Source organism: Globicephala melas, chromosome Y (assembly GCF_963455315.2).
Source record: "Globicephala melas chromosome Y, mGloMel1.2, whole genome shotgun sequence".
In the NCBI taxonomy this organism is placed as follows: domain Eukaryota; kingdom Metazoa; phylum Chordata; class Mammalia; order Artiodactyla; family Delphinidae; genus Globicephala; species Globicephala melas.
In genome coordinates this window covers 376025-394568 of record NC_083336.1, presented here as the reverse complement: position 1 = coordinate 394568, position 18544 = coordinate 376025, and the positions used below count along the sequence as shown (strand labels likewise).

The following is an 18544-nucleotide window of genomic DNA, read 5'->3' as shown; positions in this document are numbered from 1 at the left end:
TCGGGGCTCTAGAACGCAGGCTCAGTAGGTGCGGTGCACGGGCTTAGTTGCTTCGTGGCATGCGGGATCTTCCCGGGCCATGGCTCGAACCCGTGTTCCCTGCATTGACAGGTGGATTGTTAACCACTGCGCCACCAGGGAAGCCCCTCATCTTTTAAATTTGATGATAAATAATTTACAGGCAAATGAAGTTTTTAAGTCACTGTTTAAAAGTTTGAACTGTTACTTTCAGTGAGTAAAAAGAAATGGTTTGTATTCCCTGTCTACCCAGTAATTGTCTTTGTTTTAAAGTCTAGTTTAAAAGTCTAATTTCAGAGCATTTTCATCGCATTCATTAATTTGATGTAATTTTATACAACTCAGTGTTACTGAAGTTTATTGAGTATAGTATTTCATTTTTCTGAGTTACATGTTTTCAGTGTAAATAAGTTACCATTTAACCTCTCTTGGTAATGCCCTGCCTTGTTTCAAAAGCTACAGTACTATTTTTTAGTTGGAAACCATAATAGTTCAAAACAGTTTAATGATATAACTGGCCAGAGAACTTTTTACTTTGTGTCAGGTTTAATTTTTTCACCTTTTCTTAGGTCTCGATGTTAAAAGTGAAGCATGCCAACGTTTTTTCAGAGATGGGCTAACAATATCTTTCACTAAAATCCTTATGGATGAGGCAGTGAGTGGCTGGAAGTTTGAAATTCATGTGAGTCTTATAATTTATTTTGGAGACTCAGGTTTACATGGTGATCCCTGTGGGTTTGTCTGGAAAACATTACTGTGAATAATGTATCAACTCTGCTGATGTATTTGATTCAGTTAAAGGTCTTTTAGAATGAGCTTGACATTTTGAGTTATGAAACCTTTGCTTCATCTCTCACCTGGAACCCCAGGTCCCTGTGACCTTATGTAAGATACCATATTTCATCAAATGTATTGGGTTGGCCAAATAGTTTGTTCAGGTTTTTCTATAAGATGTGATGGAAAAACCCAAACAAACCTTTTGGCGAATCCAATATGTGTTGTTGATTGGTAGAGTCCCCCTGATTTATTTACCAGTAAGAAAGATAAATACCCCAGATGGGGAATATAATAGGAGACTCCCAGTATAGATGGCTACCAAAGGGTGTGTACAATTTCATTGAAAATGTAGCTGGTAATTAAACTCATCATGTAGAAATGATATCTTGCAAGATATCTTGCACAATTTAACCTTGGCAGTGAGTAGAGAGAAAGAAAATCATCCCTAGGAATTTAAAAAACTAGTATGCCCACAAGTTTGTGGTATGAATTCGAACTCAGTTTTAATAGCAGAAGTCAAACAGAATTTAAAGTAGTCTAAGATTGGTTGTATCTTCAAGTGACTGCATCAGGAAACACAAGTACTCTAAGGTAACACCTTCAGTCTAGGACAAAATTAATTCAAGCTACCATTAATTCTAAGATACCCTCATATTCCAGAGATTTTGAAAGTGAAAAAGTATGCATCTTAATAGAAGCATTGAAGCACTATAATTATTCCAAACCTCTGGTTATTTATAAAATGGAATTACTCAAAAGTTATGAAGTAAACATATACTTTTTTTGTGAATTTCAACCTAGAAAGTATAACTTACACATTTCCCACAAATACTTGTGGCTTATTATATAAATCCTTACATTTTCTGATTTGATGTGAATTTTTAGCTGTAGAAATAGACATTTTGGGAAGGATCTGTGAGTTTTGAATTGGGTCTTTGTTAATTTACATGACTTAAAATGTTTAAGTCATGGATTTTGGAATTACTGCCTCTAGAGTAGAAACTCCAAAAAAAGAAAATGGTAATTTGCATGTTCCTGTGCACATAGAGCAGAAATAGACAACCTCTGGTGCCTACTTCATTTGTAACCCTTCTCAAATATCTTTTGAAATTGGGTGCAATACTATTATGAAGTAAGTATAAATTTATTTTACTGATATATCAGTTTGATCTCAGTATTTGTTAAATGATCATATGTATAGAAAAATGTTGTGAGATCATTATTAACAAGATTTTAATGTTTCATTGTTTGAAATTGCAATGTTTTCTCTTACTGAATCAACTTCTCCACCCCCAATATAAACAGAGGTGCATTATTAACAATACCCATCGCCTAGTGGAACTTTGTGTGGCCAAGTTGTCCCAAGACTGGTTTCCACTTCTAGAACTTCTCGCCATGGCCTTAAATCCTCATTGCAAATTCCATATCTACAACGGTACACGTCCATGTGAATCAGTTTCCACAAGTGCTCAATTGCCTGAAGATGAGTTATTTGCTCGTTCCTCAGATCCTCGATCACCAAAAGTGTGTTGGTTTGTTATTTTCAAAATTAAATATTAAAATTGTTTTATCATAAAACTGTAGAGTCATTAACCTCCTTTTAACTTAATGATCAGCACATAACCTTGTTACATGCTGCTTCTTGGGGCCTTCACAGTTGTCTTATATTCCTCAGTCAGTAGTTTGCCGCAAAGTCTTGTGTATCTGTAGTTCTTTCTGTGGTTTTCTTGAACTGTCCCTGCTCCTTTCTGTCGCTTTCCCTATCCTGAGTTCCAAGCTCCTTTTGTTTGTCTGATCTGCAAGGTAGGCAATAGAAACAAATTTCTCAGGCAGCCCACAGTTTATTAATGTTGCAAATTCAGTCCTCTCTGCCCTTTCCAGTTTATGTAAAAGGATTAAAGATTAGACCATTGCTTCCCTTAAACTATGTTGCTTTGGGGAAGGAGTAGGCATTTGTCAGTAAAAACACAATGAAATTGCCTAACTTTTGAATGTGACTTCTTGATTGAGCATTTGCTTGGTTGCTCTAAAATGTGGACTGATTTTCAGAGCTCCTATAAAGTTATTTAACAAGACCAATGCTTTCAAGCTTCCTATTTGGAAGTCTTCCTACTGTCAGTCTCTATATTAATCCTTTAAAAAAGGGTTATGGTAGGAAATAAAATGGGAGGAAAATGCTATAGTGCATTTATTCAGGAAAAAAACTTGATTTACAGGAGGCTCGTAATAGGTTACTATCAAAGCTAGAATTGAGATATACCAATGTAGTCTTCAGTTAGCATTTTACATGTGCTTTGAATACTTTTTTTCTGTTTGTAATTATTTTCTGTTTGTAGAAATTATTTCTGCCTCAGATTGTTAGTTAAAAGGCCTCTGTTCCTAATTTTTGTTTCTGTTAATACTTTTTCCCGTAAAATTTGGCTTTTTAAAAGATAAGATTTAAAGGTCTTTCTTGTGCACTTATGCTTACAATATGATTTTTATATTTACATAATGTTTAAACTCATTTACATCTTTCTATAGCTGTGTTTTTAGCTACGAAAACTTAATTTCTGTTCACCAGACATATGGGATGTGAACAAATACCAGCCATGCCACTAGGAACTACTTCGTAAATTAAACCTATGCTGCCTCTGGCTCAAGCAATACAGAGAACAGAATACAATAGGAAAAGTTCTAAGTCTCCATAAATATTTCTGTGACCATTTAATACAAATATTTTGTATTCTTTTAAAACACAGCTTTACATAATTATTTTATTGAATTTCTTATTTCAAACAAAGGTATTTCAAATAGTAGCTTTTTCCATTCTTAAAGGAAAAAATTAACTCATCGACTCTATTGCAGGGTTGGCTCGTGGATCTCATCAATAAATTTGGCACATTAAATGGGTTCCAGATTTTGCATGATCGTTTTACTAATGGATCAGCATTAAACGTTCAAATAATTGCAGCCCTTATTAAGTAAGTTAATTTTTAAAATTAATATTCATTGTACTGTAGAGATTTATTTTATGGCCTTGAAAATAATTGAATTTCAGTTTTCTATTCTGTTAATTTTTTTTAAGTGTTGAAATTAGTTTGGGAGTTAAGTCTTGGTAAAAATACTGGATATCACAAAAGTATTGCTTTTTCCTTATTTCAGACCATTTGGACAATGCTACGAGTTTCTCAGTCAACATACAGTGAAAAAGTACTTTATTCCAATTATAGAAATAGTTCCACAATTTTTAGAAAACTTAACTGATGAAGAACTGAAAAAAGAAGCAAAGAATGAAACCAAAAATGATGCCCTTTCAATGATTATTAAATCTCTGAAGAATTTAGCTTCAAGGATTCCAGGACAAGAAGAAACTGTAAAAAATTTAGAAATTTTTAGACTGAAAATGATACTCAGGTAAGAGATTTCCTTCTGTAAATAATTACTTGCTTGGTTTCTTGTAGTGATACTCAATCCAAATTTTTCTTACAGATTATTGCAGATTTCTTCTTTTAATGGAAAGATGAATGCACTGAATGAAATTAATAAGGTGATATCTAGTGTATCATACTATACTCATCGACATGGTCATCCTGAGGAGGAAGAGTGGCTGACAGCTGGGCGAATGGCAGTAAGCCTCTTTGCTTCTTTTAGGAATAAGAATCTGCTTAACGAAAACTAGTACCGGTTAATGTTAGAACAAAATCTAACCTGATATTAGGAGATTGACTTAATTGTGAGCTATTAAATACTAAAACTTCCTTTATAACAGTAATTACAAATGATTGGTTATTTGGAAGTGATAGGCTAACATATTGTGTCTTTGGTAAATTTATCATTATTAAATGTGGGTAGGTGTTCATGATGTAGTTAGTTTGGTGGTTTGGATAAATGAAGTGGATAGAGGTGATCTTTAGAGGGGGTCCGTGCTGGAATCTAGTGAATGAATTGGTGTGGTGATAAATTTGCAAATTCAGTTTAGAAGTTTTAAAATGGAGATTATACTTAAAGGAATAAAATCTTTACAGGTAATGTCATGAGTTTAATAACTTCATTTTTAGAACACCTGTATCTATATCATTTTGACATTGATGTATGATAGATATTTTTGTATATTTTAGTATTGGAATGAATAGCATACAGTAAGTTATAGTAATAAGTTATTCAGTAATAATTTTTGAATGTATATTCTGTGCCAGCACTGGGGTTTATCTGTGAAGAATAATCTCTACCTTAAAGGAGTCTTCAGTTTAGTAGTATAAACGATCAAACTGTGATAAAAGGTTCTTTGAGGACATATGGTTGATACTGAGAAGTATTACAACCTAGAGCCAGGTTCAGATTCAGTGTTGGGAGTCAGCTCTCCTGTCTCCCATTTGCCTGCTTTGTGGAATGTTGAGGAGTGATTGCTCAAAATATTGTCCACTAGTCTTAAATTGTTCTCAGTCTTTTGACAGATGAAGAAAATGTAAATTTGTAAATTTAAATTTACATTGTAAATGTAGATTTACAATCTAAAGCTGATTGTAAATATAACATTGATTGCTCTCCACAGATAGTTTGAGAAGTGTTTTCTGTAGCATATTTAAGGGAACATTTCTGTATATGAAAAGTAGATTCCATGCATTTATTTATTGTACTATATAATGATTTTACATTAAAACAACAATAAGGGGCTTCTCTGGTGGCGCAGTGGTTGAGAGTCCACCTGCTGATGCAGGGGACACGGGTTCGTGCCCCGATCCGGGAAGATCTCACATGCCGTGGAGCGGCTGGGCCCGTGAGCCATGGCCGCTGAGCCTGCACGTCCGGAGCCTGTGCTCCGCAACGGGAGAGGCCACAACAGTGAGAGGCCCATGTACCGCAAAAAAAAAAAACAAAAAAAAAACAACAATAAGCACATTACATTAGTGGGTTATACTTTGTAAATTTATCACATCTGTGGGAGCATTTGTGTTTAAAACTGGATCCTATATAATTATTGTAATGTTATACATTAAAACAACATGTAAACACATTATGTTAGTATGTTATAATTTGTGAACATAAATGTGATTTGGGTTTTTGAATTCCTATTAATGTTATTTAGAAGTCTGAACGATGTTTTTAATTCTATGATTTTTGCAGTTTTGCTGAGATATATGCTGACACAATAGCACTGTATAAGTTTAATGTGTACAGCATAATGACTTGTCTTACATGTGTTGTCAAATGATTATCAGAAGTTTAGTTGACATCCATTGTCTAATAGATTTAAGAAAGAGTTTTTTTCCTTGTGATGAGATGGAAATCTAATGTCTTAGCTTTCAAATAAACTTTACAGTAGTGCTAACTCTAGTCATCATCATTGTTGGCCTTCCCATCCCTAGTAGTTACTTATCTAATGACTGGAAGTTCGTATATTTTGATCACTTTCATCCAATTCGCCCTCCCTGTTTTGCTTTTTAAAAAACTTTTCTAACTTACTGCTTTGAAACAAAATTTTCGTATTATATTTAGGAATGGATACAGCAGAACAATATATTATCCATAGTCTTGCGAGATAGTCTTCATCAACCTCAGTATGTAGAGAAGCTAGAGAAAATTCTTCGTTTTGTGATTAAAGAAAAAGCTCTTACATTACAAGATCTTGATAATATCTGGGCAGCACAGGTAAGGAATTTAAAATGCCATTTTAATTTTATAAGCAAGATACTAAAAATTAAGTATCTTGTGGTAGTCATTGTGTAATGGTATGTGAGTTTCTTGATCTAAACAGAAATCCTGCCAAGAATACTTTTAAAATAAAAAACAAGTTTCCCCCATCATGACACCCTTTGCTGAAGGGTGTAAATTATAAGTTTTATATATATATATATATATATATATAAAATATATGGATTTATAACAATTATATCTTTTTTCTCTGAGATTTGTAACAATTATAAATTGCATTTTTTTCCTATGAAATATGTAAAGAAACACATGTTACAAAAGTGGTATTACTATATTACAAAAACTTATGATTAAGGCCTTCCCTGGTGGTTCAGTGGTAAAGAATCTACCTTACAATGCAGGGGATGCAGGTATGATCCCTGGTTAGGGAACAAAGATCCCACATGCTGCGGGGCAGCTAAGCCTGCATGCTCAACTACTGAGCTCCCACACCTCAACTGGAGAGCCCGCGTGCTGCAAACTACAGAGCCCACGTGCTTGAGAACCCACATGCCACGACTACAGAGCCCACATGCCCTGGAGCCTGCGTGCCACAACTAGACAAGATAAAACCTTCATGCCACAACTAGAGAGAAGCCCGCGCACTGCAACAAAAGATCCTGCATGTCTCAACGAAGATCCTGTGTGCCTCAGCTAAGACACGACACAGCCAAAAATAAAATAATTTTTTTTTTAAAAACCTTACAATTATTACAGAACATTTAAACTTTTCATGAGGATAAGTAACATTTTGGTTTCAGAACTATTAATGTATAATTTAATTACCTTAAATGGCAGATGTTCTTCATGGGTCAGTTGGGAAGTAACATAAGTTCTGACTTACAAAGCTTTTTTTTTTTAAAGAGAAACCAACAAAATGCTCATTTGCTGTCATTGAGCACTTAAGCTTTCAGTGTGGAAACAATCCACCATTTTGCCTTATTTTCTCTAAATTTTATTTTTAAAATTCTGTAATAAACTTTCATATGAATTTCTGAAGAGCATTACCACTTATATTAAGAATTAAATATCAAATGAGTACAAACAGCAGCTCTAAACCATTTAAAGTATTAGGAATTTTGTTTATAACCACATTAAGCAGGTAGGAATATTGTACTAATTAATAGAGGTTGATACAGTACAGCTTATTTCGTGTTTTTATTCAAATTTAAGTATAATATGACTTTTTGTTTTTATTTTTGTCCTAAATAAATATTATTTATTATTATTTTTTTCAACAGGCAGGGAAACATGAAGCCATTGTGAAGAATGTACATGACCTTCTGGCAAAGTTGGCCTGGGATTTTTCTCCTGAACAGCTTGATCATCTTTTCGATTGCTTTAAGGTAGTAGCTCAAATAGTAAAGCAGTACCATTTCACTTTCAGTAGATTCAGTTAATTAGATATCTTTTGTGTTGGCCAAAATACTTAGTAACACATTTCATTAAAGAATGTCTTAGAAATAAGAATTGGTTGTTACATATTCCAGTCAGAATGCAACAGTTTTTATTATATTAATAATTTTCTTCACAAATACAGAATCAACTATTTTTCTTTCAGTTAGTTTCCTCTGCCAATTTTTGATTTTGCTGTAGGTTAAGATAAATTGTAGAAATGCGGGGAAATGTTATCTGTTATAGTGGAAAGTGAGACATGATAACAGATGTGGAGACAAGACACTAAAACACAGTGGTTCCTTGGGCTAATGCACACAGGCAAATAGAAACGAGATTTAGCAGGAAGTTCAAGACTCTAATGTCATATCTGCCTTGGTATATTTGGGCACTTGAAAAGTTTCTCTGTAGTTGTTAAGGTTGATTGGAGAATTTGTGAATCAAGAGCTTAAAATCATATGTCATTGTTCATGAGTGATTATTCCAGTAACCACAGGACTTAGAATCACAAGATTTCTTATTTATAATAACTATTGTATTGCTGATAGCAAGTTAAGTTGGTACAGCCACTTGAGAAAACAGTTTGGCATTATCTCTTAAAATGAAGGTTTTTCATAAACAAGACCAAAAGGCAACCCTTAGAATGGGAGAAAATATTTGCAAATGAAGCAACTGACAAAGGATTCATCTCCAAAATTTACAAGCAGCTCATGCAGCTCAATAACAAAAAAAAACCCAATCCAAAAAGGACAGAAGACCTAAACAGACATTTCTCCAAAGAAGATATACAGATTGCCAACAAACACATGAAAGAATGCTCAGCATCTAATTAATCATTAGAGAAATGCAGATCAAAACTACAATGAGATATCATCTCACACCAGTCAGAATGGCCATCAAAAAAATCTAGAAACAGTGGCGCAGTGGTTGAGAGTCCGCCTGCCGATGCAGGGGACACAGGTTTGTGCCCTGTTCTGGGAAGATCCCACATGCCGCGGAGCGGCTTGGCCCGTGAGCCATGGCCGCTGAGCCTGCGCGTCCAGAGCCTGTGCTCCGCAACAGGAGAGGCCACAACAGTGAGAGGCCCGCGTACCGCAAAAAAAAAAAAATCTAGAAATAATAAATGCTGGAGAGGGTGTGGAGAAAAGGGAACACTCTTGCACTGTTGGTGGCAATGTAAATTGATACAGCCACTATGGAGAAGAGTATGGAGGTTCCTTAAAAAACTACACATAGAGCTACCATACAACCCAGCAGTCCCACTACTGGGCATGGACCCTGAGAAAACCATAATTTGAAAAGAGTCATGTACCAAAATGTTCATTGCAGCTCTGTTTACAATAGCCAGGACATGGAAGCAGCCTAAGTATCCATCAACAGATGAATGGATAAAGAAGATGTGGCACATATATACAATGGAATATTACTTAGCCATAAAAAGAAATGAAATTGAGTTATTTGTAATGAGGTGGCTGGACGTAAAGTCTGTCATACAGAGTGAAGTTCAGAAAGAGGAAAAACGGATACTGTATGCTAACACATATATATGGAATCTAAGGAAAAAAAAAAGTCATGAAGAACCTAGGGGTGAGACGGGAATAAAGACACAGACCTACTAGAGAATGGACTTGAGGATGGGGAGGGGGAAGGGTAAGCTGTGGCAAAGTGAGGGAGTGGCACGGACATATATACACTATCAAACGTAAAATAGACAGCTAGTGGGAAGCAGCTGCCTAGCACAGGGAGATCAGCTTGGTGCTTTGTGACCACCTAGAGGGGTGGGAGGGAGGGAGACGCAAGAGGGAAGAGATATGGGAAAATATGTATATGTATAACTGATTCACTTTGTTATAAAGCATAAACTAACACACCATTGTAAAGCAATCATAGTCCAGTAAAGATGTTAAAAAAAAGTGAAGGTTTTTGTGTCCTATGACACAACTATTGTATTTCTGAATGAATACTTCGAGAAACTCATCATGTGTGTGACAGGATACATGTTCAGCAGTGTCTTTAGCAGAATTATTTGTATTAGCCCCAACTGGAAGAACTCAAATGTCTATGAATAGTAAAAGGATAAGTAAAGTGTGATCTAATCCAGCAGTCTCCATTTTGGCACCAGGGACTGGTTTTGTGGAAGACAGTTTTTCCACGGGGGAGGGGGAATGGTTCAGTTGGTAATGTGAGCTATGGGGAGCGGTAGATGAAGCTTCAATCACTTGCCTGTCGCTCACCTCCTGTTGTGCAGCCTGGCTTGGGACCCCTGGTCTAATCTAATAGTGGAATGCTACATGACAGTGAAATTAATGCATTAGAACAACTGATCAAATGGGTGAATCTGCTAATATGGTGAATTTTTAAAATTTACTTAAACTTTTTTAAAAATTTTAATTAATTTATGGCTGTGTTGGGTCTTCGTTGCTGCAGTGTGGGCTTTCTCTAGTTGCGGTGAGCAAGGGCTACTCTTTGTTGTGATACACAGGCTTCTCATTGCAGTGGCTTCTCTTGTTGCGGAGCATGGGCTTTAGGCGCCTGGGCTTCAGTAGTTGTGGCACACGAGCTCTAGAGCGCAGGCTCAGTAGTTGTGGTGCACGGGCTAGTTCCTCTGCGGCATTTGAGATCTTCCTGGACCAGGGCTCAAACCCATGTCCCATGCGTTGGCAGGTGGATTCTTAACCACTGCGCCAACAGGGAAGTCCATGATGAATTCTTTTGTACATACTATTTTAAATCCATTAAAGTATATCACAATTGGACAAGAAAATCAATATTGAGAAGTTGTGGATACTCTAAAACTTAATTTAACAGAAAACTTCTGAAATGGTGATATATCAACAATACTAGCCATAATGGCAGAAGAATGGAATGGTGTCAGTTTCTCTTTTTAATTCAAAGATTCTCAAATGGTCTAACTATAATTGTAATAAAAATTCCATTATTTGTGCATTGTCCCTTTGGCTCATCAGATGTCTGTTATTCAATAAGAAGCACTATTTTGTGAGGGGCTGGTGAAGTGATGTTTTGTATAGTGTATTTCGTTGTGTCTTGAAAGATCTTACTAAAGGTGCCTTAAAGGAAGAATGGAGTATAGGTCGGCTAACGGTTCTTTATAGTTTGTAACTAAATGATCCTGACTTACCCTCAATTACCTTTGGTTATGTTATTGCTCAAACACTAGTCTCTACTTATTTGAGTTCTTAGTAGTCTTTGTCTTCCAGTGTTTGTACTAATTTAGTCCTTTGACAGTGGAGTTGTCACTTTTTTCACAGTCTCATGAGTTTGAAATTCTTTCTCATTGTGGTGGTCTTCATGTTCTTAGTCATTAATGAGATTGAAAATGTTTTTACATTTTTTTTAACTGATTTTATCTCCTTTTTGGTGAATTGTATACTCATATTTCTCCTGTTTACTTTTCCTGTTTGTTTCCTTATTTCATTGATTCCTAAGGTTTTTTTGTATCTCTGTTGCTCACTCCTTGTCCATGTTTTTAAAGTATTTCTCATAGTTTTATTAGCGTTTTTCTGAATCAGTATCCAAACATATTATGAACTGTACGATTGGCTCGTATGTCTGTTTTTCTTATTTTAGCCATCCTAGTGGAGTTGAAGTAGTATCTCATGGTGGTTTTGATTTTGTATTTGCTTAATGGCTAATGATGTTAAGTATCTTCTTACATGTTTATTGGCCATTTGTGTTTTGTGTATCATCTTTGAAGAAATTCCCACTGATACGTACTCATTTGCCTCTTTTTTTTTTTTTGCCGTACGCGGGCCTCTCACCGCTGTGGCCTCTCCTGTTGCGGAGCACAGGCTCCGGACGCGCAGGCTCAGCGGCCATGGCCCACGGGCCCAGCTGCTCCGCGGCATGTGGGATCCTCCCGGACGGGGGCACGAACCCGCGTCCCCTGCATCGGCAGGCGGACTCCCAACCACTGCGCCACCAGGGAAGCCCTGCCTCTATTTTTGATTTATAAGAATTCCCTATACAATGTGTACACAAGTCTGTTAGTATTATTTGCAAATATTTTCTCCTCTCTGATGGTTTGTCACTCTCTTGGTGTCCTTTTTGTAACACAAAAGTTAATTTTTTAAAAAAATTCAGGTGAATTTCATATTACATAGAATTAAATGTTTTAAGTAACTATTTAAAAGTGTATGATTCAGTGAAATCATAGTACATTCATAGGGTTGTGCAACCACTGCCTTTGTAAGAATCCAAAACATTTTCCCCACTCCCCTTATTTCTCTTTCCACCCTTCCTCCCTGACCCTGAAAACCAGCAATCTGCTTTCCTTCTCTACAGATTTACCTATTCTGGATAAAAGTTTTAAATTTTGATGAAGTCCGGTTTATCTCCTTTTGGGACGGGAGGGGGACAAAATTTGGGGGGTTCTTGTACTTTTGGTTTCATATTTAAGAAATTATTTCCTAATCTGTGGTCTCAAGGATTTTTTAAAAAATATTTTTAGCTTTTATATTTAGGCCTATAATCAGTTTTGAATAATTTTTTTGTATATGGTGTGAGGTAGAGTTCCTAGTTCATTTTTTTGCATGTGAATATTCAGTTGTTACATCAATGTTTGTTTAAAAAAATTTTTTTAATGGAAATGTCCTGGCGTTTTTGTTTAAAATCAGTTGATCATAGGTGAAAGGGTTTATTTCTTGGCTTTGTGTTCTCTTCCTTTAATGTATGTTGTATTTTATTCCCGTACTGCATTGCTTTGATTGCTGTAGTTTTGTAGAAAAAATTTTAAGGTTGTTTTGGCTATTATAGGTGTTTTGAAATGCTGAATGAATTTAGAATTAGCTTGTCAATGTCCGCAAAGAAGGAGGTTGTTGGGTAGCTGTAGCTTAGTTTGTATTATATTGCCATCGTAACAATATTAGCCTTCCAGTGCATGAATACGAAATATGTTTCCATTTATTTAAAGATGGTTTTTCAGTATTTAAGTCTTCTTTAGTTTCTTTCAGCAGTTTATTAAAAGTGTCTATTGAAATTTTTAACCGGAATGTGATTTATTTTTTGATGTTACTGTAAATGAGAGGTTTTCTTTATTTTGGGATTGTTCCTGCCTAAAAACATACCTACTGTATAGAAAAATAATTGATATTTTGGGTTTTTTGGTTTTGTTTTTATAAATTTATTTATTTATTTATTTATGGCTGCGTTGGGTCTTTGTTGCTGAGCGTTGGTTTTCTCTAGTTACAGCGAACCGGGGCTGCTCTTCGTTGCGGTACATGGACTTCTCATTGTGGTGGCTTCTCTTGTTGCGGAGCGTGGGCTCTAGGTGCACGGGCTTCAGTAGTTGTGACATGCGGGCTTCAGTAGTTGTGGCACACGGACTTAATTGCTCCCCGCATGTGGATCTTCCTGGACCAGGGTTCGAACCCGTGTCCCTGCATTGTCAGGCAGATTCTTAACCACTGCACCACCAGCGAAGCCCCAACAATTGATATTTAAAATTTTTACTTTGCATGCTGTGACCCTGTTAAATTTATTACTTGAATGTTTTTAATGAATTCCATATCATTTCCCAAAAATGATAGTTTTACTTCTTCCTTTCCAATCTGAATACCTTTTCCCTCCCCTCTTCCATAATTGTCCTACTCAAGGTAAAGCAGGGTGTTTAAATAGTTGGTGAAAGTAGGCGTTTAGGTAGAAAACTTTTAGTCTTTCACCATTAAAGATGTCGTTAGCTATGGGGTTTTTGTAGATGCAGTTTGTCAGAATGAGAAATTTCTGTCCTATTTCTAGTTTATTGAGTATTTTAATCATGAAAGGGTTTTGGATTTTGTCAGTTGCCTTTTCTGTGTAAAGTGAGTTGTTGACTTTTTGTCATTTTTTTGTCCTGTATTAACACTGATTGGTATTTTGTATGTTCAAATAATCTTGCACTTCTGAAATAAATTCCACTTGCCATGATGTGTAATGCTTACCTATGTTGCTAGATTTAATTTGTGAGTATTCTATTGAGGATATTTTTACACTTCTTACTGCTGAACTTTTTTTAAGTTAGCTGTAATTTACATTGTCACCCACAATTAGGAGTAATCCATTTTCTTTATCTCATTGCCAGATTTGGATATATTCACTATTTTATTTTTTTCTGATAGGTGTGCAGCAAAATCTTATGGTTTTAATTTATATTTCCTTAATGGCGAATACGTTGCATCTTTGATACACTGACATATGTATCTTTGTTGAAGTATTTGTTCATACCTTTTGCCTATTTTATATTTGGGTTGTTTGTTTTCTTTAGTTTACAGAGTTCTTTATGTATTCAGCATTCTAGTTAATTTTTAGATATGTGCAAGTATTTTCTCCCAGTCTTAAGTTGTGTTTTCATCCTCTTAGTAGGCTATTTTGCTAGCAAAGTTATTTGTTTTGACGAGGTCCTATCTTAATGGGTCATGCTTATGGTGTCGAGACCAAGGACTTGTTGCCTTGGTCCCAAGAATTTTTTGGGAAAAAAATCCCAGAGAATTTTTACTGTATTGTGTTTTCTGAAATTTTTATAATTTTACAGTAAAATCTGATTCATTTTAATCTAAGTTTCATTTAGATATGAGACAGATTGTGGGGATTTTGGTGGTTGTGTTTTTGTGTGTGTGTGTTTGTTTTGGTTTTGGTCTCTTGTGTATTTTCAATTGTTCAAGTACCATTTGGTGAAAAGCCATCTTCTTGCCTACATTAGGTTAAACCTACATAAGGTTTTGCACCTTTGTCAAGTATCAGTCAGGTATATTTGTATCAATCTATTTCTAGGTTCTCTGTTCTGTTGCATTTGTCTATCCCTTTTCAGTACTATGGTTTTGATTACTGTTTGCATATAAGTTTTGAGGTCAGGCACATAGATTCCTCTCACTGTATTTGTCTTTTTTTCAAAATTGTTTATTCTAATTCCTTTGCATGTAATTTTTAGCATAATCTGATCTAATACAGTGAAAAAATCTTGCTGGGATTTTGACAGAAATGCATGAAACCTTTCCATCAATTTGGGGATAATTAAGATTTTTGCTATCTTGAATCTCCCATTCCATGAACATCATATACCTCTTTGTTGATTTAGATCTTTGAGTTCTTATGCGTTGTGTAGTTTTTAGCTTATAAACCCTATAAACCCTATAACAGTTTATTTTACACTTAGGTATTTAAATATATTTTCTGAAGTGACTGTAAATGTTACTGTATTTTCAGGGCTGATATCTGTAAGTTTATCACTACTGTGTAGAAACTATTGAATTTTGTTATGTGTATTGATACCCTGTGATCTTAAATATAGGCATCTTTAAATTCCCCCCCCCGAGTTCCTTGAGATTTTTTTACATACAAAATCATATCATTTTCAAATAGGAAGAGTTTTTCTTCTTTCTTCCCAATCTTCCCTTCCAGATCCAATCTGGATGTCTTTTCTTTTTCTTCCCCTACATTAGCTAGAATTTCTTACACAATGTTGTTTTATTAAGATATTAGGGAGACAAAAACATTCATGTTTCACTATTAAGAGTAATGTTAAGTATGTTATTCACAGATGACCTTCCTCAGAGTTGAGAATTGTCTACTCCATTTCTATTTTCTGAGAATTTTTGTCATAAATAGATGTTGAGTTTTGTCAGATTTTTTCCTACATTGATTGATGTGATTGTATCATTTTTCTTTTTTACTGTTAATGTAGTAGTACAATAATTGTTTTTCACTTATTGAATCAGCCATCCATCCCTGCAGTAAACCACAGATGGTCATGTCCTATTCCTCTTTGTATCTTGCTGAATTTCAGTTTCTAATATTTGTTGAGGAATTTAAAATCTATATTCATGAGGGATTGTTTGTGTCTGTGTATATCAAGGTATTAATTCTTTTATAGTATAAATTGGAAAGTGTTTTCTCCTATTTTCTGGAAGAAATTATGAACAGTTGGTGGTACCTTAAGTGTTAGGTAGAATTTTTCAATAAAACCATCTTGGTTTGGTGATTTTGTTTCTGGAAGTTTGTAAATTATGAATTTAATTTTCTTAATAGTTCTATTCAAATTATCTATTTTATGTTTTATGAGTTGTAGTAATGTGTTTTTTCAGTGGTGTAGTTCATTTCATATAAATTGTCAGATTTATTTGTTGAATTGTTTCTGTTATTCCCTACTATCCTTTGATGTCTGCAATGTCTGTAGTGATATCTTTGTTTATTCTTGATGTTGGTAATTTGTGTATGCTCAACTTCTTCCCTTTTTCACAATACTAGAAGTTTGTTAGATTATTGATTCTTTCAAACATCCAACATTGCCTTTCTCTGTTGTTTTTCTGTTTGCTCTTTGTTGGTGTTTGTTCTGTTCTTTGGTATTTCATTCCTACTGCTTTTGCTTCAGGCTTTCTCTTGCTTTTTCCAGCTTTTTAAAATAGTTTAGATTATTTATTTAAGCATTTTCTCCTTTCTAATCTATGCTTTAGTGCTACTTATTTTCCTCCTTCCATTGCTTTCATAACTGCATATATTAGGTAAATTTTGTGTATTGGATTTTCATTTACATTCAGTTGATTATGTTTTTTATCTCTATTAAGGTGTCTCTTCAACAACATAGAAACATGTTTTGTTTCCAAGAACTAGGAGATTTTTCTGTCTTCTTGCTGTTACTGACTTATGGTTTTATTCCACTGTGATAGGAAACAGTCTGATTTCCATTCTATTAAATTTGTTGATTTTTTTTTTCATATATGGGAAATGGTTTGTCTTGGTATATTTTCTGTGGGTACTTTGAAAAGAAGGCCTGTTCTGCTGCATATGGGGGAAGTGTTATCTGTAAATGTCAGTTAAGTCCTGGTGGTTGACGTTCCTGTTGAGTTCTGTATTTTGCTGATATTCTGTTTAGTACTGTCAGTCGCTTAGAGAGGGTTGTTGATGTCTCTATTATGGACTTGCCTATTTCTTTGTGGAGTTCTCCTTTGTAATATATGTATTTTTGATGCATGCAAGTTTAGTATTGCTATGTCTTGATGGGCTTACTCTTTTTCAATATATAATGTCCCATTTTCTCTCTGATAATGTATTGTACTTTGAAATCTATTTTATTTAATTCGGCCACTCCTGCCTTCCTTAAATGCTTGTGTATTTCTACATCCATTTACTTTCAACCTGCTTTCATCTTTATACTTACAGTATAAAGAATCTCTGTTAATCTTTGCTTTGTATCTGGTATATTTAGACCTTTTATATTTAATGTGATTATTGATATATTAGAGTATAAGTTTGCTATTTTATTTTTGGGTTCTGTTTGTTCTCTCCTGTTTTTCTTTCTCTTTTTCTCTTTATTTTCCAGCTGTCCTGGGAGTTATTTGTACACTTTTTAGGTTTCTTTTTTTTTTTTCTTTTTCTTTTCTCTTGCGTATTACAGTGTCTCTGTATGGCTGCTTTAACATCGGTTCTAAGATTTGTCATCTCAGTGTTGATGTCTTATTTTTTTTTCTTCCAATTTAATAGCTTCCTGATTCTTGCTATGTTTGAGTAACTTTCAGCTGAAACCTAGGAGTTTTTATATTATAAGACCATGAGACTAACCTGTTTTTTAATCAAGATCTTTATTATTTTTTATTATTTTTGGCTGCATTGAGTCTTCATAGCTACACACAGGCTTTCTCTAGTTGAGGCGGGTTGGGGCTACCCTTTGTTGTGGTGCACGGGCTTCTCATTGTGGTGGCTTCTCTTGTTGAGCACAGGCTGTAGGTGCGCAGGCTGCAGTTGTGGCCTGCGGGCTCAGTAGTTGCAGCATGTGGGCTTAGCTACTCCTTGGCATGTGGGATTTTCCCAGACCAGGGCTCAAACCCATGCCCCTTGCACTGGCAGGCAGATTCTTAACCACTGTGCCAACAGGGAAGTCCTATTTAAACCTTTTTTTTTTTTTTTTTTTTACGGTACGTGGGCCTCTCACTGTTGTGGCCTCTCCCGTTGCGGAGCATAGGCACCAGACGCACAGGCTCAGCGGCCGTGGCTCACGGGCCTAGCTGCTCTGTGGCATGTGGGATCATCCTGGACCACGGCACAAACCCGTGTCCCCTGCATCGGCAGGTGGACTCTCAACCACTGCACCACCAGGGAAGCCCTATTTAACCCTTTTTTAAAGCTGGTTTTGTCTGGTGCCCGTCAGGCAAGGGAGGGGAGGAATGCCCCTTTTTTTTAAAGTTTTTTTATTTTTTTGTGGTACGCGGGCCTCTCACTGTTGTGGCCTCTCCCGTTGCGGAGCACAGGCTCCGGACACTCAGGCTCAGCGGCCATGGCTCACGGGCCCAGCCGCTCCGGGGCACGTGGGATCTTCCCGGACCGGGGCACGAATCCGCGTCCCCTGCATCGGCAGGCGGACTCTCAACCACTGCGCCACCAGGGAAGCCCGCCCCTTTATTTTTATAACCAGACAGAGATTTAACTCTAGGTTCCCCTCTTGGTGTTCCTTATCTCCCAGGGTGGGACATTCCTTTCCACTGGTAGGTGTAAAGGAAATTCTGACACACTGTGTGATCCATTCTGACACCATGGTTGGGGGTGACCTTATTAACTGCTGGGCAGTAGTAAAAGTCCTGACTCTACTAGGCCTTCTCTGGCACCATACAAGCAGGCACTCTTTGTTACTGTTGGACAGTAGAAATCCTAGCTCCCTACTTGGTCTTCTATTATTTCACCCAACCAGGTGTTGAGA

General features: G+C 35.9%; 1 protein-coding gene across 2 annotated transcripts in view; it reads left to right on the top strand.

Annotated features, from left to right (window-relative positions):
* The window catches only part of LOC115849627 (ubiquitin carboxyl-terminal hydrolase 9X-like), a 145920-nt gene that overhangs the window by 33337 nt on the left and 94039 nt on the right, over window positions 1-18544 (top strand). For both annotated transcript variants that reach the window (XM_060293114.2, XM_030851098.3), the window contains exons 5-11: window positions 588-700; window positions 2101-2319; window positions 3643-3758; window positions 3940-4191; window positions 4267-4405; window positions 6274-6426; window positions 7710-7814. In XM_060293114.2, the coding sequence (XP_060149097.1) occupies window positions 588-700; window positions 2101-2319; window positions 3643-3758; window positions 3940-4191; window positions 4267-4405; window positions 6274-6426; window positions 7710-7814 (1097 nt within the window). The remainder of the gene's footprint in view (window positions 1-587; window positions 701-2100; window positions 2320-3642; window positions 3759-3939; window positions 4192-4266; window positions 4406-6273; window positions 6427-7709; window positions 7815-18544) is intronic.